This window comes from Cetorhinus maximus, chromosome 7 (genome assembly GCF_964194155.1).
Source record: "Cetorhinus maximus chromosome 7, sCetMax3.hap1.1, whole genome shotgun sequence".
NCBI lineage: Eukaryota > Metazoa > Chordata > Chondrichthyes > Lamniformes > Cetorhinidae > Cetorhinus > Cetorhinus maximus.
This window is the reverse complement of record NC_135885.1, coordinates 23,724,081-23,749,147: the sequence shown is the minus strand read 5'-3', so window position 1 is coordinate 23,749,147 and position 25,067 is coordinate 23,724,081. Positions and strand designations below refer to the sequence as shown.

The 25,067-nt window shown below is 42.7% G+C and overlaps 1 protein-coding gene across 1 annotated transcript in view; it reads left to right on the top strand.

Moving 5' to 3' along the window:
- LOC144683102 (testis-specific gene 10 protein-like) overlaps positions 1-25,067 on the top strand; it is a 92,696-nt gene that overhangs the window by 37,458 nt on the left and 30,171 nt on the right. Inside the window, exons 7-10 of the mRNA XM_078546119.1 lie at positions 5,013-5,128; positions 7,602-7,756; positions 8,421-8,476; positions 23,980-24,148. Of these exons, the coding sequence (XP_078402245.1) occupies positions 5,013-5,128; positions 7,602-7,756; positions 8,421-8,476; positions 23,980-24,148 (496 nt within the window). The remainder of the gene's footprint in view (positions 1-5,012; positions 5,129-7,601; positions 7,757-8,420; positions 8,477-23,979; positions 24,149-25,067) is intronic.

Here is a 25,067-nt window from a genome sequence, read left to right as displayed (position 1 = left end):
CCGGCTTCGTAGGCGATGGCAGTGGTTATCAGTACCAATGTTTCACAGAAGAGGTTGGCCGCCCAATGCAGATGGAGGATGAATGATCTCATCTGTGCTGCCAGGGCATGGCAACCATTTCATTACTGTAAACTCACACACTCAGGCCCATTACACATTCACTGGCTTTCACTCACTGCCAGCTCAAGGGACATCACCACCCATTCTCTCACACATACCCTCACATGTCCATCTGGCCTCATCTCTGGAGACTTATAAACTTTAACTTGGACATGGGAGCCAGTGTTAAGGTCCCAACGGACAAAGAATCGTGCCCGAAGACCTCTGGCTTTGAACAACAGACAACACCACTCTGTGGGCTCAGCGGAACCCGACTCCAGTCATAAGTGTGATTCTGGAGCTGCTAAGGTATGGTGACAAACGAATCTTGAAGCTGATGTATGTCATCCGTAACCAGTCTTTGTCTCTCTTGAGCAGAGATGCCTGTGTATCTCTGAATCTCCTCAAAATGGCAGAACATGTCAAGACAACCAGTGTACGTTATACGAGACTGCACAATATCCAACACCCTACAACAATGACAATCACTCCATACACGAGCACATTTGTTGACTTGCAGAGGACTTTGTTATTCTTGAAATAGTTCTTGAAAGCTGAGCGATGCAGCTGACCTGGTGTTGGATCTCCTCGTCAATAATAGCCTTTTGAGAGATGTGTGGCTGCCAAGGTATGGGAAGTGCTCAACATTTCCAGAGTGCCTCCTTCAACATATATGGGAGGTGGAATATTTGGCTCACCAGATGTGGGTTAATGCACGAGTTTTGTTTTGGCAGCATTCAAGGGCAGACTGAATTTCTTGTATGCAGAATTGAAGTGGTCAAGAATAGCTTGCAAATCTGGTGCACAGTGGGTAATGACACTACAGATATCCACAAACTATAAATCATGTACGTCTCTGGTGATTAGTTTAGCTTTGGCACAGAAGTGACTGAGGCTCTTAACGTCATAGCTGCCATTGTGAACCAATACAAGGGAAAATCTTATTGACCTCTTCTCATCAATTTACAAGTGTATTTTGCAAGTGCGACTATCCATGACGGCATTGGAAAGAGTGACCACAGCGCATTCTTTGGGGAGATGAAGGCCCATCTTCACAGTGAGGACACCTCCGCATCATGTTATATGAAACTATCACCATGCTAAATGGGATAGATTCAAGACAGGTTTAGCAGCTTTAAATTGGGCATCCATGAAGTGCTGTAGGCCATCAGCAACAGCAGAATTATATTCCACTACAATCTGTAAAATTGTAGCCTGGAATATCCCTCAATCTATCAAGGTTAGGGATTAATATCTAATAATATTTACTATCAAGCCAGGAGACCAACCCTGGTTCAATGAGGTGTAGAAGAGCATGTTAGGAGCAGCACAGGTAGACCTAAAAGTGAAGTGACAAGAAGATAAGCAAAAAGAGCATGAGAAGAGACTGACAGCCAACATAAAGGGAATCCAAAATTCTATAGGCATATAAATAATAAAAGGTGGTAAAAGGAAGAATGAGGCTGATTTGGGACAACAAATGGAATTTGCACTTGGAAGCAAGGGGTATGGCTGAGTTACTAAATGTTTTTACTAAAGAAGAAGATGCTGCCTAACACTGTACAGGATGACGTGTTTGAGAAACTGCTTGGGCTAAAAATTGATTTAAAAGGAGGCATTAGAAAGATTGGCTATGTTAAGCCGCCGAGACTGGATCAGATGCATCTGAGGGTACTGAGTGAAGTAAGAGTAGAAATTGTGGAAGCACTGACCCTAATTTTCCAATCCTCCATGGGTACAGGATGTGCCAGAGGACTAGAAAATTGCAGATGTTGCAGCCTTGTTCAAAAAAGGGTGAAAGAATAAACCCAGCAATGAAAGGGAAACCAGTTTAACTTTAGTAGTGGGGAGGCTTGAGCAGTCACTTGGACAAATGTAGATTTATTAAGGAAAATTGGCATGGACTCCGTTAAAGGAAAATTGTGTTTAACTAATTTGGTTAAGGTTTTTTCTGAGGTAACAGAGAGTTAATGAGGGTAATGCAGTTGGTGTAGTATAAGTGGACTTCCAAAAAGTGTTAATATACTGCCACATAATAGGCTTGTCAGCAAATTTGAAGCCCGTGGATTAAAAGGGTCAGTGGTAACACGCATATGAAGTTGGCTAAATGACAAGAAAGTGAGTTATGATGAACGCTTGATTTTTGGACTGGAGGACGGGAGTGGGGTTCCCCAGGGGGTCGATATTAGGGCCACAACTTTTCTTAATCAACATTAATGGCCTAGACTTGGGTGTACAGGACACAATTTCCAATTTGCAGATGGCACAAAATTAGGCAGTATTGTGGACTGTGAGGAGGATGATGATGGATTTTGAGGATATAGGCTGGTGAAATGGACAAGCAGGTGGCAGATAAAATTTAATGGAGAACTATGAAGTGATACATTTTGTTAGGAAGAATGAGGAGAGACAATATAAAATAAAGGGTACAATTCTAAAGGGGGTGCAAGAGCAGAAGTACTTGGGGGTTAATGGGCACAAATCGTTGAAGGTGTCGGGGCTAGTTGAGAACGCAGGGTCATTAGAGATGATGCAGAAAAGATTCACGAGAATAGTCCCAAAAATCAGTAACTTAAATTATGTAGATAGATTGGAGAAGCTTGGTTGTTTTCTTTGCAGAAAAGAATGTTGAGAAGATTTGATAGAGGTGTTAAAATTCATGAGGGCTCTGCTCAGAGTATAAGGGGAGAGACTTCACATTGGCAGCAGCGCCAAGAACAAGACACTGATTTCAGACAAATGGCAAAAGAACCAAAGGCGACATGAAAAATTGCATTGTTACACAGCAAGTGATTAGGATCTGGAATGCACTGTCTGAGAGTGCGGTGAGGGGGATTCAGACATGGATTTTAAAAGGAAATTGGATAATTATCCGAAGAGAAAAACATTGTAGGGTCAAGGGTAAAAGGCAGGGAAATGAGACTTACTGAGTTGCTCTTAGAGGGTCGGCAAGGACATTGGTGAGCCAATAGGCCTCCTTCTGCATTATGTAATCATTCAATGAGTAAAGTCATGCCAAACAGGGGAAGCAGTATAAATAGGCAGAACTAAGCAATCCTACACCAAAGATCAGATCCAGCTCTGCAGTTCTGCTGTATACGGTCATGAATGATGGTGAATAATTAAATTAACAAGAGGAAGAGGGAACTCCATGAGTATCCCCATCTTTAATTATGGTTGAGTCTAGCATGTCAGTGCAAAAGATAGGGATTAAGTATTTACTACCATCTTCAGACAAAAGTGCCAGTGAATGATTTATCTTGCCCTCCTCTTGAGGTCCACACCATCTCAGAAGCCACTTCAGCTAATTCGATTCATTCCATGGTTGAGAAAGAAACAGCAGACAGCGCTGGAAATGGCAAAGATTATGGACCTCAATGAGATCCTCACTGTAGTATCGAAGACTTGTGCTTCAGAGTTAGGCTATTAGAGGACTACTTGACATAGTGGAAAATTGCCGAGGTGTGTCCTGTCCACAAAGCTTACAGCAATTCCAATCCAACTAATTACTATCCCATCAGCCTACTCTCTATCATCAGCAAAATGATGGAAGGGATCATTGACAGTGTTATCGATCGGCACTTATTCACCAATAACCTGCTCAGATTGGGTTCTACCAGGACTATGTGGGCTTCACACCTCATTATATCCTTTTCCCAAACATGGACAACTGCTTTTGTCTCAGGCAGCTTTTGACAGCGTTGCATGAAGGAGCCCTGGTAAAATTGAAATCAGTAGGAATCAGGTGAAAAACCCGGATAATAAAGCAGTCCATGTTTGCATGCAGAAAGACATCAACACCATTCAGCCTCAGGCTGATTAGTGACAAGTCACATTTGCATTACACAAGTGCTAAGCAATGATTATCTCCAACAAAGGAAAAGTCTAACCACCTCCCCATGACATTTAACGGCATTATCATCACTGAATTCCTCACCCTCAACATCCTGGGATCAGCATTGACCATAAACATAACTGGACCAGCTAGATAAATACTGCAGCTACAAGAGCAAGTCAGAGGCTGTGTATTTTGCAGCAATTGACTGTTTGATTTCCCAAAGCCTTTGCACCATCTGCATGGCACAAATCAGGAATGTGATGTAATACTGTCCACTTAACTGAATGATTACAACTCCAACAACATTCAAGAAACTCAGCACAATTCGTGATAAAGCAGCCCGATTGATCAGCATTCCATCAACCACTTTAACATTTACTCTCTCCGCTACCAGCCCCCTATGGCTGCCACGTGAACCATGTACAAGATATGTTGCAGCATCTTCCAAACCCACAATCTCTACCCATCTAGAAGGACAAACGCAACAGACACATGGCAGTACCACCAAATTCCCCTGCAAGTTACAAATTATCCTGACTTGGAAATATATCACCATTCCTTCTAATTGCTAAGTCAAAACCCCGAACTCTCTACTGATCAGCACCATGGAATACCCTCACCACAAGGACTGCAGTGTTTCAAGAAGGTAGTTCACCATGAGCTTCTCGAGCAATTAAGGTTGGACAATAAATGCTGACCTTATCAGCAATGCTCACATTCCAAAAGTGAATTTTAAAAAAAATATTGAAGTAACATTTCCAATTGATCTGTATGATGTTTGCTATTAGTGTGTTTTACGCTGGAATTTATAGTGCAAAAATCATACTGTTGATAGAAAATAATTGGGAAATATATGATTAGAAATTAATAAATGACTATTAAAATTGGAAGGTGCTATTAATTCTTGTATGGAATAATTCACATTATTTTGATGTGATTTTTTTTAAAAAGTACAATCTAGTTTGATTTGAAACTTCTCAAAGTATTTTTAAAAAAAGTTAATAAACGAGCACTGCCCCTCTTCTTACTGCCTTCAACAACAACAACCATACTGTTGTGATATTTATCATTGCAGAATGTTAATGGACCAGGCAGAAGATAGTCTTGCTGAAACCCAGCGACGTCTCTCATTAAAAACTACTGATCTACAACTTGCACAGGATAAAAATGTTCGCCAGAATGAAAAGATTGGTAATGCCAACTGTTATCTTTTTAAAGCAAAGCAAAATCAGTGAATGTATAAATTTGAGGTAACAATTTCTCATTTTCCTGAAAGATTATTTTTACTTATCATTTATGAAGATAATAAAAGAAAAGAGAAAAGATCATCAGGGTGAGCACAATCTGTTCTATTGTGCCACAGTCTGCGACATGCTTCTGCTAGCTTAACTCCTCTAGGCATTTGTATTTTTCTGGATCAAGTAATCATTCTCCCCTTGTGAACCTTGACATTGCTTGTCATCAAGATATGCAGCTTTGCAGGAACATCACAGGGCAGTCTGTCACCATGTGGTGGTTGATAGTTTGTGATTGGGAAATTTTGTTTTCCCCCTCCCTCTCTAATCTAGAAGTATACGCCAGTCATAATGGCTGTACTAATGTTCTGGTTGAAATCAGTTAACATCATAGATTGAGGTCTAAACCTTGGACTTTCCTGGTCTCTAGGGTCAGCTTTTCACTGGTCAAATTGTGTGAGTAATCCATTTTTTTTCCAACATTAATTACAGTATACTCATGGAAGTGTTCAGCTTCTAAAAGTAATGGACAGGAAATCAATGAAGGCTCAAATGGTATGAAGTTAAAATGTTATGGAAGGCAGTGGAAAAGTGTAATCAAGTTATTGGAAAATATATAATTTGTGGGATTTTTTAATTTCTGCTTAAAACTGTAGAATGAAAATTAAAAATTTCAGTTACAGCGATGGGTTCTGCTGATAAGTCCAATGCACGATCTTCAGACTCTGCCACCTGCAGGGCAGGTAGTGCCTGAAGGATTGGGTAGCTGGCTTGTTTGGAGGTTTGTGATCCCTACAACACCTTGACTTTGCTTCTGCACTTTCCCAACGTAGCCTCTTGATGTGTTTGGTGCCTTCCCGATTATATCTTCTCCATTTTGGTAGGTTACAAGCCAGGATCTCCCATGAGACAGCGGGTACTTTTGATCCCTTCAGGAATGCTTTGAAGATATTGGAAGTCTGCTACTGTGACTGAGATCCAAGTAAAGCAGTTGCTTCGGGAGTCTGGTGTCAGGCATAGCTCAAAACTAGCTCTGCTGGGTGGGATAATTTTTTCTTCGTTCACGGGATGTGGGTGTCGCTGGCTAGGCCAGCATTTATTGCGTATCCCTAATTGCCCTTGAGAAGGTGGTGGTGAGCTGCCTTCTTGAACTGCAGTCCATGGGTTCAAGAAGGCGGCTCACCACCACCCTCTCAAGGGCAATTAGGGATGAACAATAAATGCTGGCCTAGCCAGCGACGCCCACATCCTGTGAACAAAGAAAAATAATGTCCCATCCAGCAGAGCTAGTTTTGAGCACTCCAATGTTGAGCAAGTTGGCTTGGGACAGAATGCTGCTGTTGGACCATCTTTCTTGCCACTGGATTTGGGGGACCTTGCAAAAACACCACCAGTGGTAATTCTTCAGTATTTTGAGATGCCTGTTGTATATCATCCAAGTTTCCGAAGCATATAGGACCCCGGGAATCATTGCTGCCTGGTAAAGCATGACCTTGGTTTCGCGTTCCTCAAATACTCTTTTCCTCAGTTGGTTGAAAGCTAGGCTGGTACATTGGAGGCGATGATGAATTTCATTGTCAGTGTCTGCCTTTGTCAAGAGGAGGCTCTCAAGATATGGAAAGTGGTCTACGTTTTCCAGGGTTTTGCTGTTAATCTTAACCGATGGAGGCGGTGTTTTGCTGTGGGTGCTGATTGGAAGAGGATCTTGGTTTTCTGGGTGTTTAATGAAAACCCATTTTCAAATATGCTTCAGGAAAGGAGTCAACAATGACTTGGAACTCAGTTTCTGAGTGAGCGTACACACGAGCATCATCTGCATGCTGAAGCTCTATGACTGAGGTTGGAATGGTTTTGGTTTTGGATTGAAGGTGGCTTAGGTTGAACAGTTTCCCATCTGCTCTGGGAGAGGTGGTGAGCGAGAGGGTTGGGGACAGAGGCAACAAAGCGGTAGCTTGCTTTTAAAAAAGACTGAGCATGTTCCGTAACTGCACTAAAATGAAAATGGAGGCAGCGCTATTTGGGGAACTTCCCTAATCTACAAATAGAACATGGTTTAAACAGGGGATACCTGTCCTAAGAAAATTTGACCAACTTTTTTTTTAAAGCCATCTTGAGTTCAACGGGTTCGTCAATAAATCATGGTGGAAAATTATTGCCGCGTTGATGAAGGGTCTTCCTTAGAGATTTTACATTTTAAATGTTTAAAAAGAGCAGCTCAAAATTGAGACCAAGAACTGTGTACTATATACAATACACTTAATAATATTAGGTAGGTTATATAAGCACAGACCCCACTGCCATCTTATGTAAAATCTTAATTGTCATTTGAAACAAAAGAAAAAACATACATTTTAACTTTTTAAATGTTTTTTAGTTGTCATAATCACATGATTAATTATAGTAAAATTTGAAAACTTGTAACCCAACAGATGATCTAACCAGACAGATTTCTTCACTTCAAGAAGAAATTAGCTCAATTCGATCAAGTGTCTATGAACTTGATAAACAAAAGAATAGTTTACAAGAGCTTATGGATGAAAAGACTGAGACAATTGCATCCCTGGAGGAAACTCTTCACCAGAAAGTAAGTGATTTTAAAAGAGCCACAAAATTTGTGATATGATAGTCCTTTTATACTTCCTAAGGTATTTGTCAACATATTGAGCAGATGATGCAGCTTTTGAAGAATTGATGACAGGATCACAAGTTTATTCCAGCCACAACCTGTAACCTAGATGATTTTGGTTGCCTTGTAGTTAGGTGAAACACCTTAAGAGGCTGTATCATTCTAAATTTATCTGATTTGATAGAGCAAAGTCTAAAGCATATGCAGGATATAGCCACATTTTTAATGAATGAGGAATGTGAAGCTGCATGATATATGTAATTGTTTTCAATGCTTATCATGCTCTGCTACCAAAGTAATTCACATTGGTCCTATAACTTATGCCTCAAAGTCTTAAAGCAGAAATTGGTATTAGAGGAAACCAACTCTCCTGAAAGTATTCTCTTCGATGAAAGGAAGTGTTTCTCATTTGCTAAATCCTTAGATTATCATAGAGTATCGTCATTTAGAAGAGATTATCCTGATTGTCAGCCATGTCTTCAGTAGAAGAGACATGCAAACTCCAGAAAAGCAGCGTAAATGTGAATTTTTCCAGGGTTTCCATTGCTCTTCCGCTACATTAGACGAATAAAACTTTTAATGTTTTGATTGTAATTGGATTTGTCATGTTTTGTTTCCAAAGAAAAAGAACATCGCAGATAATCAATTAAACATAAGTGAATTGGAGGCAACTGTTGAGTAAGTACATTTTAGACATGAAAATTTCTTGAAAATTTGTATAATATGTTATGTTGAGATGGCATTTAGCTTCTGTGGATTTAATGTTCGGTTCTAATATGGCATTACTGTTTTTCTTCTATACCAAGTACATATCTCAGAATTAGAGGTGCAAGGTTAACAGAAAAAAAAAATTCACTAAAACTCTGCTATACAAAGTGGTTAATCTGGGTTGGGACAGATTTCCATTACTGTTTTTGAATATGTGCTAGTCAGCCTAAGACATCTTCAGTACGCCAATGATTCTACTTGTGCGAAAATAACAACATGGCTAATTTCCTACAAATCAAATTATTATAGACATTGTAAATCTGAAATAAGAACAGAAAATGCGGAAATACTCAGCAAGTCAGGCAGCATCTGTGGAGAGAAACAGAATAAATGTTTCAGGTCACTGACCTTTCATCAGAACTAATGACCTTTCTGATGAACAGTCATCGACCTGAAATGTTCACTCTGTTTCTCTCCACAGATGCTGCATGACTAATTTTGTTCTGACTAGGCTGTTGTGATTTGTTGCTTGCACTAATGTACAGATCATCAAAATGCTCTTATACAGTATTCACAACAACTTGCATTATATAGGACATTAAACATTTTTTTTTAAAAAAGCATGGCACTTTACAGAACTGCAAGGAAAAAAGCCAACAAAGGATGTTTCAGATGAGGTGACCAAAAGTTGGAAAATGATGAAATTCAAAGAAGGTCTTAACGAAGGAGAAAGAAGTGCAGAGGAAGAATCATTCGCCACTACTGTCTGCTCCCTGTCACTTGGCCAACTTCATATCCATGCTGTCTTTTATTCCATGGGTTTCAACTTTGCTGGCAAACCTAATCCGTGGCAATTTATCAGATGCCTTTGGAAGTCAATATAGACCACATCAACCACATTATCCTCATCAGCTGTCTGTTACCTCATCAAAAAACACAATCAAGTTGGTTAACGCAGTTTCCCTTTAACAAATTCATGCTGGCATTCCTTAATTCAAGAATTTTACCCCAGATTAACTTTCCTAAAAACTTTCCCACCAAGATTAAACTGATTGGTCTGTCATTGCTGGGTTTATCCTTCTTCCAGGGAGGCGGTGGCATAAGTTGTATTGTCACTGACTAATATTCCAGAGACCCAGGATAATGCTCTGGGACCTGTGTTCGAATCCCGCCATGACAGATGGTGAAATTTGAATTCAATAAAAATCTAGAATTAAAAGTCTGATGACGATGAAACCATTGCCGATTGTCGTAAAAACCCACCTGGTTCACTAATGTCCTTTAGGGAAGGAAATCTGCCGTCTTACCTGGTCTGGCCTACATGTGACTCCAGACCCACAGCAATGTGGTTGACCCTTAAATGCCCTCTGAACAGAGGCAATTAGAGATGGGCAATAAATGCTGGCCTAGCCAGCGATGCCCGCATCCCATGAACAAATTTTAAAAATACCCATTTTTTTGAACAAGGCTGTCGCATTTACAATTCTCCTGTCCACCTGCACCACATCACATGATAGATTATGGCCAGTAACTACTAGCACAGATTTGTTACAGACAAATTGTATTTAATTAACTTGAGTGAATCTCTTCAGTGAGGTAACAGAGGGTTGATGAGGATAATGGTCTGTGGTTGAGGTAGTTTACATGGACTTTCAAAAGGTGTTTGATAAAGTGCCACATAATAGGCTTGCCAGCCAAGTTAAAGTCCATGGAATAAAAAGGACAGTGGCAGCAGGGACATGAAGTTAACTGCATGACAGGGAACAGAGAGTAGTTGACTGGAGAAGGGTATACGGTGGGGTTCAACAGGGTTTTGTACTATAACACTGCTTTTTCTGATGTATATTAATGATCGACCTGCATGTACAGGGCACAATTTTTAAATTTTCAGATGACACAAAACGTGGAAATATTGAAATATTAGTGATAGACTTCAAGAGAATATAGACAGGCTGATGGAATGGGTAGATATGTAGCAGATGAGGTTTAATGCATAGAAGTGTGAAGTGATGCATTTTGGTAGGAAAATCAAGGAAAGGCAATATGAGAAGTGGTATGATTCTAAAAGGGGTTGCAGGAACAGAGCAACCTGGAAGCTACAGGTAGACAAATCATTGAAGGTGGCAGGGCAGGTTGAGAAAATGGTTAAAGAGGCATATGGGTTCCTGGGCTTTGTAAGTAGAGGCATGGCGTACAAAAAGAAGGATGGTAAACCTTTATAAAATACTGGTTCAGCCCGAACTGGAATATTCTGTCCCATTCTGGGGACCACACTTTTAGGAAGGATGTGAAGGCATTAGAGAAGATGCGGAAAAGATTTACAAGAATGGTTCCAGAGCTGAGAAACTTAAGTTGTGTGGATTGATTGGAGATCACAGAATCACACAGTGCAGAAGAGGCCCTACGGCCCATCGAGTCTGCACTTAAACGTGAGAAACACCTGACCTACCTACCTAATCCTATTTACCAGCACTTGGCTCACAGCCTTGAATGTTATGACATGCCAAGTGCTCATCCAGGTACTTTTTAAAGGATGTGAGGCAACCCGCCTCCACCACCCTCCCAGGCAGTGCATTCCAGACCGTCACCACCCTCTGGGTAAAAAGGTTTTTCCTTATATCTCTCCCTAAACCTCCTGCCCCTCACCTTGAACTTATGTCCCCTCGTGACTGACCCTTCAACTAAGGGGAACAGCTGCTCCCTATCCACCCCGTCCGTGCCCCTCATAATCTTGTACACCTCGATCAGGTCGCTCCTCAGTCTTCTCTGCTCCAATGGAAACAACCCAAGTCTATCCAACCTCTCTTCATAACTGAAATGTTTCATCCCAAGCAACATCCTGGTGAAACTCCTCTGCACCCCCTCCAGTGCAATCACATCCTTCCTATAATGTGGCGACCAGAACTGCACACAGTACTCCAGCTGTGGCCTCACCAAGGTTCTATACAACTCCAACATGACCTCCCTACTTTTGTAATCTATGCCTCGATTGATAAAAGCAAGTGTCCTATATGCCTTTTTCACCACCCCACTAACATGCCCCTCCGCCTTCAAAGATCTATGGACACACACGCCAAGGTCCCTTTGTTCCTCAGAACTTCCTAGTGTCATGCTGTTCATTGAACACTTCCTTATCAAATTACTCCTTCCAAAGTGTATCACCTCACACTTTTCAGGGTTAAATTCCATCTGCCACTTATCTGCCCATTTGACCATCCCATCTATATCTTCCTGTAGCCCAAGACACTCAACCTGACTTAACCACCCAGCCAATCTTTGTGTCATCCGCAAACTTACTAATCCTACCCCCCACATAGTCATCTATGTCGTTTATATAAATGACAAATAATAGGGGACCTAGCACAGATCCCTGTGGTACGCCACTGGACTCTGGCTTCCAGTCACTAAAGCATCCTTCTGTCATCACCCTCTGTCTCCTACAACTAAGCCAATTTTGAATCCACCTTATCAAATTACCCTGTATCCTATGTGCATTTACCTTCTTTATAAGTCCCCCATGTGGGACCTTGTCAAAGGCTTTGCTGAAATCCATAGAAACTACATCAACTGCACAACCCTCATCTACACACCTGGTCACCTCAAAAAATTCAATCAAATTTGTTAGGCATGACCTCCCTCTGACAAAGCCATGCTGACTATCCCTGATCAAACCTTGCCTCTCCAAGTGGAGATAAATTCTCTCCTTCAAATTTTCTCCAATAGTTTCCCTACCACTGACATTGGACTCACTGGTCTGTAGTTCCCTGGCTTATCTCTACAACCCTTCTTAAATAGTGGAACCACATTAGCTGTTCTCCAGTCCTCTGGCACCTCCCCAGTGGCCAGGGAGGAATTAAAGATTTGGGTCAGAGCCCCTGCGATCTCCTCCCTTGCCTCCCTCAACAGCCTGGGGCACAAATCATCCGGACCTGGAGATTTGTCCACTTTTAAGCCTGCCAACACCTCCAATACCTTGTCACTCCCTATATCAATTTGCTCAAGAACCTTGCAGTTTCTCTCCCAGAGTTTGATACCATCATCCTCGTTCTCTTGGGTGAAGACAGATGAGAGGTATTTATTCAACACTCTACTGATGTCCTCTGGCTCCACCCATAGATTGCCCCTTTGGTCCCTAATGGGCCCTACTCTTTCCCTGGTTACCCTCTTCCCATTGATATACTTATAGAATACCTTGGGGTTTTCCCTACTTTTACCAGCCAGAGCTTTCTCATATCCCGTCTTTGCTCTCCAAATTGCTTTCTTAAGCTCTACCCTGCACTTTCTGTACTCCACTAATGCCTCCGCTGATTTGCTCCCCTTGTACCTGCTAAAGCCTCTTTTCTTTCTCATCTTATCCTGAATATCCCTGGTCATCCATGGTTCTCTGGGATCGTTACTCCTTCCTATCACCCTAGAGGGAACATGTTGAGCCTGTACCTCCCCATTTCCTTTTTGAACACCCCCCACTGCTCCTCTGTAGATTTCCCCACAAGTAGCTGTTCCCAGTCTACCATGGCCAAATCCTGCCTTATTTTACTAAAATCCACTCTCCCCCAATCCAAAACATTTTTATGCAACTTGTCTATTTCTTTGTCCATAACAAGCTTAAATTGTACCATATTGTGGTCGCTATCACTAAAAAACTCCCCCACCACCATCTCAGCCACCTGTCCGGCTTCATTCCCCAGAATTAGGTCCAGCGCTGTGCCGTCCCTTGTTGGACCCTCTACATATTGACCTAAAAAGTTCTCGTGTACACATTTCAAGAAATCTACTCCATCCAAGCCCTTAACACTATGTCTATCCCAGTAGTTATTGTTTTTACACACCTCCACAAATTGTGCACATATTTGCTCCTCAATTTCCCGCTCACTATTTGGAGGTCTATAATAAACACCTAACAATGTGGCTGCCCCTTTTTTATTCCTAAGCTCTACCCATAAAGCTTAATTCGATGCCCCCTCCAAGATATCATCTCTCCTTACTGCAGTAACTGACTCTTTAACTAATAATGCAACACCTCCTCCCCTGTCTCGCCTGAAGATTCTATATCCCGGAATGTTGAGCTGCCAATCCTGTCCCTCCCTCAACCACGTCTCAGTGATGGCTACTATATCACAATTCCATGTGTCAATCCTCACCCTTAACTCATCCGTTTTACCTGTAATACTCCTGACATTAAAGTAGATGTCATCCAGCCTTGCCTTACTCCCTTAAAACTTAATGCAACTGTACTCCCTCTGACTTGATTGTTTTACTGTATTATGATGTGTCCCTATTCTACTAACATTCTGTGTCCCCTCCCACTGCCAAATTAGTTTAAACTCCTTCCAACAGCCCTAGCAAACCCACCCGCAAGGATGTTAGTCCCGCTCTGGTTCTGATGTAAACTGTCCCGCTTGTACAGGTTCCACCTTCCCCAGAAACGGTCCCAGTGACCCAGGAATCTAAAACCCTCCCTCCTGTACCAACTCTTAAGCCACGTATTCATCTGTGTTATTCTCCTATTTCTGAGCTCACTAGCATGTGGCACTGGGAGTAATTCAGAGATTACAACCCGAGAGGTCTTGCTTTTTAGTCTACTGCCTAACTCCCTGAATTCTTGATGCAAGACCTCATCCATCTTTCTACCTATGTCATTGGTACCAACAGCTAGGGCTGTTCTCCTTAGAGAAGAGAGGATTGTGAGGAGATTTGATAGAGGTGTTCATAATTATGAGGAGCCTAGATGAGTAAATAAAAACAATTCATATTGGCAGAAGGGTCGGGAAGCAAAGAGACAGATGTGAGATGATTGATAGAAGAATCAATGGTGACATGAGGGAAAACCCTGTTTAGATAGTGAGTGGTTAGGATATGGAATGCATTGCCTGATGGAATGAGTGAAGGCAAATTCATTTGACTTTCAAAAGGAAATTGAATAAATTCAAGGAAAACAGGTTTGCAGGGGAATAGGACTCGCTCATTGTTCCTGCAGATAGTTGGCACTGACTCAGTGGGCCAAATGGCCTACTTCTCTGCTGTAGCCATCCTATGAGAATTTTAGCTTTGGTTCAGTGTCTTCCAATGCCTCAGTGTAGGTCAGCGAAGATGAAGGGAATGGGACCTTAGTGCCAGATAGGATATGAGCACTGAATTTGGATAAGCTAATGTTTATAGAAGATGACGTTGAAAAGCTAGCCATAAGGAGCAATGTGAGTGCTTGAGATGTTCTTGCAACATGTATGGTATGCATAGCCATGGCCCTTCTGCATGCCATATATCCATAGAGCCTTCCATTACCAAGTAATATGAGAAATAGCACCTGTGATCTGATTCCTAAGTTTTCCACCATACCTGGGCACCACCTTCTTCTGGCAGCCTCTCAAAGCGAGAAGCACTCTTGCCATGAGTTCTTCCTGTGGTAAGGACATGCGCATGGAGTCTTTTAATGTGGGGAAGATGTTGCGCTGCAGCTACCACATGGTTCTGGCTGACCAGGAGACTCTCCCATTCTTACTGCCTGCCTTAGCTGTATTGGAGGGATTTGCAGGTTGATAATCAACCTGTTTGGCCAAGTCATGAACACACCTTCTGTGACCAACAAGTCCTGGTGTGGGACTTGAACCCAGAGCTTCTGGTCCAGGTAGGGACGCTACCACTGTGCCACAAGACCTCCCTATTCAGACACTTATTGGAGATAAATATTTATTGTGCATTTTTGAAATTATTCTATTTCAGGATGTGGGCACAAGTGGTAAGGCCAGCGTTTATACTAGCTTTATACTTTAGACTGTATATATTAGTTTCCCTTGAGAAGGTAGTGGTAGGTGGCCTACTGGAAACGCTGCAAGGTCATATGGTGAAGGTGCAACAGAGCTATTATATAGGAATTTCCAAGATTTGACCCAGCAACAACGAAAGAACAGTGATATATGTTCAGTCAGTGCGATAGGTGACTTGGGGGGGAACTGGAGGTGATGCTGTCCCATGCATCTGTTGCTCTTATCCTCCAAGGTGGTGGAGGTTGAGAGTTTTGGAAGTCTTGCAGAAGAAACTTTGGGGTTTCCTGCAGTGCATCCTGTAGGTAGTACAGACTGCAGCTACAGTATGTTTATGGTGGCGATAGTGCATGTTTGGACTAGTAGATTTGCTGATCAAATGGATTGCTTTTTTTCTGGATATTGTCAAGCTCCTTGAGTTTTGTTATAGCTGCACTCATCCAGGCCAAAACAGAGTATTCCATCACACTTCTAACTTGTGCCCTTGCATGTGGTGGAGAGGCTTTGCGAATCAGGAGGTGAGCCACTTTCTGCAAAATACCCAACCTCTGACCTGCTTTCGTAGTCATGGCACTTATTGGATCTCCATCTGAATTTCTGGTCAATGATACTATCCAGGATATTGATGGAGAGAGATGTCTGCAATAGTCACTTGTTACACCACTTACCAACCCAAGCTGATTGTTGTTCAAGTCTTGCTGCATGCAAGTATGGACTGCTTCATTATTTTAGAAGTTGCGAATGGACTGAACTTGATCATCAGCAAACACTGCCACTTCTAACTTTATGATATAGAATAGACCATTGATGAAGTAGCTGAAGATAGTTTGGCCTGTGAAGATGCCTGAGGAACTCCTGTAATAATTGCCTGGAGCTGAGATAATTGGCTTTCAACAGCTGCAACCATTATCCCTTGTGTCAGGTATAAATCCAGCCACCGGGGGCTTCCTCATATCCTCACGGACTTCAATTTTAACAGGGCTGCTCAGTGCCACATTTGGCTGACTGCTGCCATGATGGCGTGAGCAGTCACTCTTGCCTCACCTTTAGAGTTCAGGTCTTTTGTCCATACTTGGAAAAAGGCTGTAGTGAGGTATGGACCCGAGTGGTTCTGGTGGAACCTAAAATGAGTGGCAATGAGCCAGCTGTGAGTGTATAATTGCTACAGGACAGCATGTAGATGATTCCCTTCATCAATTTGATTATTATTTATAGGCTGATAGGTTTGGTCTGCACAACAAAGGACAAATCCAATCTGGGCAATTTTCCGTATTGTCAAGTATATTTCCAGTGTTACGGTCTAGATAGGGATTGTTAACATTTTAAAAAGAAATCTGAATACCTTGTTTTAACCAATAGAACTATACCACAAGTTTTCTCTTTTTTCAACAAAACACAAACTTTATTGTGTACAAAAGAATGAAATAAAACAAGCAGTATTAACTTAATATGGTTTATAACTAACTATGTTATGCACTTGGGTTTATTTCTTACTTCCCCAAGAATTCTCTTATAAGACACATCAATCTTAACATTATTTACTTCTGTAGGGACCATCCATAAGTATGCCACAGTCCTCTGGAGAATTCTCTTCAGCTCCAGCTATTCTCAGAGATAAAATTTTCATTTACCATCTGTCTCAGTCTCTTGCTCTGGTCACTTTTCAATACTTCCAAGCTAATTCAGCTGATTACTTTCTTCTGCAGTAAGAGACCGTGAGGCCTACTGTAGATTCTCTCACTAGCTTCAAACTAGGCAATCTTCAAGCTTCTGTTCCCTCTCAAGATTCAAGCTGAGATTAAGCCTCATCCATGTTCCACACGGTCAATTGTGGTGTTAGTTCTTGACATCCGTGAGTCTGAGAGCATCGTGGATAGCACGTTTAGAGAGGTGGTCATACCGCAGGTGAAGGGACTTGAGGAAGGAAGGGAATGGGTGACCACCAGGCAGTCCAAGAGAAACAGGCAGGTAGTTCAGGAGTCCTCTGGGGTCCCGCTCGCAAATCGGTATTCCATTTTGGAGGCTGATGAGGCGCTGGTTCCTCCAGAAAGTGCAGGCAGAGCCAAGCTTCTGGCACCACAAGCAGCCTGTCTGTATAGGAGGGGAGGAAGAGCAATAGTAATAGGGGATTCTATAGTCGGGGAACAGATAGGCACTACTGTGGCCGTCAATGTGACTCCAGGACGGTATGTTACCTCCCTGGTGCCAGGGTCTGGGATGTCACTGAACGGCTGCAGGGCATCCTGAAGGGGGCGGGTGATAAGGTGGAGGTCATGGTACATGTTGATACCAATGACATAGGTAGAAAGAGGGATGAGGTCTTGCATCAAGAATTCAGGGAGTTAGGCAGTAGACTAAAAAGCAAGACCTCTTGAGTTGTAATCTCTGAATTACTCCCAGTGCCATGTGCTAGCGAGCTCAGAAATAGAATAGCGCAGATGAATACGTGGCTTAAGAGCTGGTGCAGGAGGGAGGATTTTAGATTCCTGGATTACTGGGACCGTTTCTGGGGAAGGTGGGACCTGTACAAGCGGGACGGTCTACATCTGAACCAGAGCGAGACTAACATCCTTGCGGGCAGGTTTGCTAGTGCTGTTGGGAGGAGTTTAAACTAATTTGGCAGTGGGAGGGGACACAGGATGTTAGCAGAATAGGGCCACTTCATAGTACAATAAAGCAATCAAGTCAGAGGGAGTACAGCTGCATTAAGTTTTAAGGGAGTAAGGCAAGGCTGGATGGCTTCTACTTTAATGCCAGGAGTATTACAGGTAAAATGGATGAGTTAAGGGTGAGGATTGACATGTGAATTGTGATATAGTAGCTATCACTGAGACGTGGTTGAGGGAGGGGCAGGATTGGCAACTCAACATTCCGGATATAGAATCTTCAGGTGAGACAGAGGAGGGGGTAAAAGAGGAGGAGGCATTGCATTCTTAGTTAAGGAGTCAGTTACTGCAGTAAGGAGAGATGATATCTTGGAGCTTTGGGGATAGAGCTTAGGAATAAAAAAGGGGCAACCACATTGTAAGGTGTTTATTATAGACACCCAGATAGTGAGCGGGAAATCGAGGAGCAAATATGTGCACAATTTGTGGAGGTGTGTAAAAACAATAACAATAGGGTAATTATATTAGGTGATTTCAACTTTCCCAACATTAATTGGGATAGACATAGTGTTAAGGGCTTGGATGGAGTGGATTTCTTGAAATGTGTACAGGAGAACTTTTTAGGTCAATATGTAGAGGATCCAACAATGGACGGTGCATTGTTGGACCTAATTCTGGGGAATGAAGCCGGACAGGTGGCTGAGGTGCTGGTGGGGGGGTGCTTTTTAGTGATAGCGACCACAACATGGTACAATTTAAGCTTGTTATGGACAAAGAAATAGACAAGTTGCAAAAAAATGTTCTGGATTGGGGGAGAGCGGATTTTAGTAAAATAAGGCAGGATCTGGCCAAGGTAGACTGTGAACAGCTACTTGTGGGGAAATCTACAGAGGAACAGTGGGGGGTGTTCAAAAAGGAAATGGGGAGGGTACAGGCTCAACATGTTCCCTCTAGGGTGATAGGAAGGAGTAACAAGCCCAGAGAACCATGGATGACCAGAGATATTCCGGTTATGATGAGAAGGAAAAGTGGCTTTTAGCAGGTACAAGGGAAGCAAATCAGCGGAGGCATTAGTGGAGTACAGACAGTGCAGGGTGGAGCTTAAGAAAGCAATTAGGAGAGCAAAAAGAGGATTTGAGAAAGCTCTGGCTGGTAAAAGTAGGGAAAACCCCAAGATATTCTATAAGTATATCAATGGGATGAGGATAACCAGGGAAAGAGTAGGGCCTATAAGGGACCAAGGGGGCAATATATGGGTGGAGCCAGAGGACATTGCTAGAGTGTTGAATGAATACTTCACATCTGTCTTCACCCAAGAGAATGAGGATGAAGGTATCGAACTCGGGGAGAGAGATTGTGAGGTTCTTAAGCAAATTGATATAGGGAGTGACAAGGTATTGGAGGTGTTGGCAGGCTTAAAAGTGGACAAATCTCCAGATCCGGATGATTTGTGTCCCAGGCTGCTGAGGGAGGCAAGGGAGGAGATCGCAGGGGCTCTGACCCAAATCTTTAATTCCTCCCTGGCTACTGGGGAGGTGCCAGAGGACTGAAGAACAGCTAATGTGGTTCCACTATTTAAGAAGGGTTGTAGAGATAAGGCAGGGAACTACAGGCCAGTGAGTCTCACATCAGTGGTAGGGAAACTATTGGAGAAAATTCTGAAGGAGAGAATCTATCTCTACTTGGAGAGGCAAGGTTTGATCAGAGATAGTCAGCATGGCTTTGTCAGAGGGAGGCATGCCTAACAAATTTGACTGAATTTTTTGAGGAGGTGACCAGGTGTGTAGATGAGGCTAGTGTAGTTGATGTAGTCTATAGGAATTTCAGAAAAGCCTTTGACAAGGTACCACATGGAAGACTTATAAAGAAGGCAAATGCACATGGGATACAGGGTAATTTGATGAGGTGGATTCAAAATTGGCTTAGTTGTAGGAGACAGAGAGTGATGACAGAAGGCTGCTTTAGTGACTGGAAGTGTCCAGTGGTGTACCACAGGGATCTGTGCTGGGTCCCCTATTATTTGTCATTTATATAAACGACATAGATGACTATGTGGGGGGTAGGATTAGTAAGTTTGCGGATGACACAAAGATTGGCTGGGTGGTTAATAGTGAGGTTGAGTGTCTTGGGCTACAAAGAGATATAGACGGGATGGTCAAATGGGCAGATAAGTGACAGATGGAATTTAACTCTGAAAAGTGTGAGGTGATACACTTTGGAAGGAGTAATTTGACAAGGAAGTATTCAATGAACGGCATGATGCTACGAAGTTCTGAGGAACAAAGGGACCTTGGCGTGTGTGTCCATCGATCTCTGAAGGCGGAGGGGTATGTTAGTGGGGTGGTGAAAAAGGCATATGGGACACTTGCTTTTATCAATCGAGGCATAGATTACGAATGTAGGGAGGTCATGTTGGAGTTGTATAGAACCTTGGTGAGGCCACAGCTGGAGTAGTGTGTGCAGTTCTGGTCGCCACATTATAGGAAGGATGTGATTGCACTGGATGGGGTGCAGAGGAGAATTCACCAGGATGTTGCCTGGGATGAAACATTTAAGTTATGAAGAGAGGTTGGATAGACTTGGGTTGTTTTCGTTGGAGCAGAGAAGACTGAGGGGTGACCTGATCGAGGTTACAAGATTATGAGGGGCATGGACAGGGTGGATAGGGAGCGGCTGTTCCCCTTAGTTGAAGGGTCAGTCACGAGGGGACATAAGTTCAAGGTGAGGGGCAGTAGGTTTAGGGGGGGATGTGAGGAAAAACTTTTTTACCCAGAGGGTGGTGACGGTCTGTAATGCGCTGCCTGGGAGGGTGGTGGAGGCGGGTTGCCTCACATCCTTTAAAAAGCACCTGGATGAGCATTTGGCACGTCATAACATTCAAGGCTATGGGCCAAGTGGTGGTAAATGGGATTAGGTGGGTAGGTCAGATGTTTCTCAAGTATCGGTGCAGACTCGATGGGCCGAAGGGCCTCTTCTGCACTCTGTGATTCTGTGACTCTGTTTCCAGTGCAGGTCTATCTGACTGTCATTTACTTTGGCTACCTTCTCTGAGTGAGCTGCAACTGCACAAGGTCCAAACTGCAACTGAACCCCCTTAGCAAACATCCATTTACATTGAAACCAGAGAACCTTCCTAATCTGCACCCTTCGCTATGACATCGTAGTCTGCTGTGGGCTGTCCTCAAACTGACCATTAAGTTAATTATAAAAGCAAAATACTGCGGATGCTGGAAATCTGAAACAAAAACAAAAATTGCTGGAAAAACTCAGCAGGTCTGACAGCATCTGTCGGGAGGAAGACAGAGTTAATGTTTCGAGTCTGTATGACTCGAGTTCTGATGAAGTTCTGATGAAAAGTCATATGGACTCAACGTTAACTCTGTCTTCCTCTCCACAGCTGTCAGACCTGCTGAGTTTTCCCAGTAATTTTTGGTTTTGATTAAGTTAATTATCCCTCGTTTACAATTTATTTTTTGACCCAATGAAGTAAATGTGTTTTACAACCTTTCATGGTTTACTGAATGCTTTTAAACTAATTTGGCTCTCAAAGTAAATATATCTTTCTGGACAGCTATTGTTCTTGCAAGCATTGTAGACATCACATCTCCATCTCTTTAGGTAACAACGCTCACCTGATGTTTTATAGCTCTCTCTCTTCTGACTTAGTTCAAAAGGTAACCTGTGTTTGTTTGATATTTCTTGAGGTTTTCTGGCAATCTTCAAACCCCAGCATTTTAATTATTTTACATTTCTAGCTGTTATCCTCTTAAGGCAGCATGGCCCCAATCTTTTAAGTGTAATAAGCTCCATACTTGCTTTAATTGCATTTATCCCATTGTTTACGGTTAAACTTCAATTCTTAAAACTGCAAGTTATATTTTAAAGTACATCAACCATGAACTAGATATTCACAACGCCAGTGTTGTCTATTATCAGAACATCTTAGCAAAAACAGGGTGCAGGGAGTGGCTTCTTGCATGGACCTCCTTCCTGATGCCAGGTCCCTTGATTGGGCACAGAGTTCCAATGAATGAGGGACCCCTCTTTTGCCCACCCCCACCCCCACCCCACCTCCTCCAGTGAGAGCTCTGCTATCCAGAGAGCGGTGGAGGCGGGGTCATTTAATATTTTTAAGGCAGGAGTTAGATAGATTCTTGACTAACAAGGGAATCAGAGGATATCGGGGGTAGATGTGAATGGGGAGTTGAGGCCACAATCGATTCAACCATGATCTTATTGAATGGCAGAGTAGGCTCGAGGACCCAAATGGCCTACTCCTGCTCCTAATTTGTATGTTCATATGAACGGACAGCCTGGCCTCCCTGCATAGCAAGTCCCCCACCCATTGCTGGTTGATTTCCAGCGGCAGTGGGTGAGGCCCTTAAGTGGCTACTTAAAGGCTTCAATTGACCTCCAGGAAGGAAGGCTGCCCTCCACCCTTCCAGTCCTGAGCTTGATTGGGGCGGGGGAGTCAGTAAGGTGGCAGGTCCCCAACCCCAACCTCCAGCCCGATCAAACCCTCCTGCCTCTGCATCAAATTCCGCCTATAGTCACAAGCTGGCTCAGGGTGTCTTCCTTCTGTAACGGGGAATTAGTAACCAGTTGGGTTCTATATGGTCCAATTTGTGGTACACAGCAGGCTCAGTGAGGTCTAAATCCTCAACCAATTCAGGGAGTTCAAATGGCTTCTCCACAGCCAGCCCCATTACTAACATTGGATGACTAGTGCTCTTAGCTTCACCTTATATTTTCACAACTGCATTGTTATCCAAATTTCCCAAGGTGACAGTGGTTTAGCTTAATACAGGTATGAGAAACTCTTCTTCTGACGCATGACTGCTTTCTTCTTGCTTTGTGAAGAGTGTAAATGATATATTGTGAGCACAAAAGCATACCTATGTAGGTGGAAGCCTATATGTTGCCTGGTTTATTTGTATATCTCAGCAATGTATGGATGTTTTCATGTTTCACAATTTAATTCATTGGACCATCTAAACTTCGTATACTCCATACCTCAAATTCTATAATCTCTCCTGATGAGAGTGCATCCTTTTCTAGATCCTCTGTACCATTTAAGTTCTGCAGTACCTTTCTTCATATGATAATTCTCTCACCCACGAGGATCCTCCAGCTGCTGGCTCAGTTAGTAGTACCCTCACCCCTGAGCCAGGAGGTTGTGGCTTCAAGTCCTACTCCAAGACTTGAAGGGGAGGTGGTGGCATCGTGGTATTGTCACTGGACTGGTATTCCAGAGACTCACAGTAATGCTCTGGGGACCTGGGTTCAAATCCCCCCACCATGGCAGATGGTGAAATTTGAATTCAATAAAAATCTGGAAGTGAAAGACTGATGATGACCCCATCTGGTTCATTAATGTCCTTTAGGGAAGGAAATCTACATGTGACTCCAGGCCCACAGGAATGTGGTGGTTGGCTCTTAAATGACCTCTGAATAAGGGCGATTAGGGATGAGCAATAAATGCTGGCCTAATCAGTGATGCCTACATCCCATGAACGAATATAAAAAAAAAAGGACTTGAGAGCCAAAATCAACACTTCAGTGCCATGCCGAGGGAAGTCCAGAGTTCATGAAAGGTGCTATGTAAACCCAAGTCTTTAATTGTTAAAGGCCAATATCACTTTCATTTCTGAGAGACAAAAGAAAAATAGAGTAGAGTAATTGAGTCAGGAAAGTGATTTGCTATCTGTTTTTATCTTGCCCATCTACATGTTTTTAATGATGCCACAAAAAAGACATTCCCTTATACACTGGATCACATACATGTTTCTAATTGGAGTACTATGATCAACAGCTAGGGGTTGAAGTTCTGCATGTCTTGAGTAGGAGTTACAACAGACGCCAATGGATCTAGTATTCTGATCAGGCAATGGCATTGTTTTGCCATACAGGTCATACAGAAATTGGAGTGTATGGTATAGTGACTGGTTCTTGGACCATACTATTTCAAGAGCAATAAACTTGACAGCTATTGCTGAAGTTGTCACAGCTAAAGCAAAGTTATCTTATATGAGGTGAATGAACTAATTAGCTATCTATTTTAGCTAATTTAGCACTGAATTAACCTTTGTGTGTTCTGACACTATAGTCAATTGAATGAGACTATCAACAATAAAGAAAATGACATTTCCAATCTTCAGCATCAGTATGATTCCATGAATTCTGAACTATCAGAAGTAAGCCAATTAAGAGAAACAGCAGTTCGTGAAAATAACCATCTGCATGAGCAGCTGTCAAAACTAAAATACGAGAATCAGGTAAGAGTAATTTTTTTTTTAGTTTGTTCATGGGATGTGGACATTGCTGGCTAGGCCAGCATTTATTGCCCATCCCGTATTGCCCATGAGAAGCTGGTGGTGAGCTTTTTTCTTGAACTGCTGCAGTTCATGTGGTGCAGGTACACTCACAGTACTGTTAGGGAGGGAGTTCCAGGATTTTGACCCAGCGACACTGAAGGAACAGTGATATATTTCCAAGTCAGGAGGGTGAGTGGCTTGGAGGGGAATTTCCAGGTGGTGTTTCCACCTGTCTACTTCTAGATGGTAGTGATCGTGGGTTTGGAAGGTGCTGCCTAAGGAGCCTTGGTGAGTTCCTACAGTGCATCTTGTAGATGGTACACATTGTCACTGTGCATTGGTGGTGGAGGGAGTGAATGTTTGCGGATGGGGTTCCAACCAAGCGGGCTGCTTTGTCCTGGATAGTGTCAAGCTTCTTGAGTGTTGTTGGAGCTGCACTCTTCCAGGCAAGTGGAGGGTATTCCATCACACAGGAGATGAGTTACTCGTTGCAGGATTCCTAGCCTCTGACCTGCTCTTGTAGCCACAGTATTTATATCACTAGTCCAGTTCAGTTTCTGGTCAAATTGTAACCCCAAGGATGTTGATAGTGGGGGATGCAGCGATGGTAATGTCATTGAATGTCAGGGGGCAGTGGTTAGATCCTCTCTTGTTGCAGAAGGTCATTGCCTGGCACTTGTGTGGCGCAGATGTTGCTACTTGTCAGCCCAAGCCTGGATATTGTCCAGTTCTTGCTGCATTTGCACATGCAAATGGTGCTGAACATTGTGCAATCATCAGCAAACATCCCCACTTTTGAGCTTATGATGGTAAGTACATAACTGTTTTATTGACTGCAAAGAAGTAGCTCATCTGTTAATGGTGTAAGCTGACTAATATT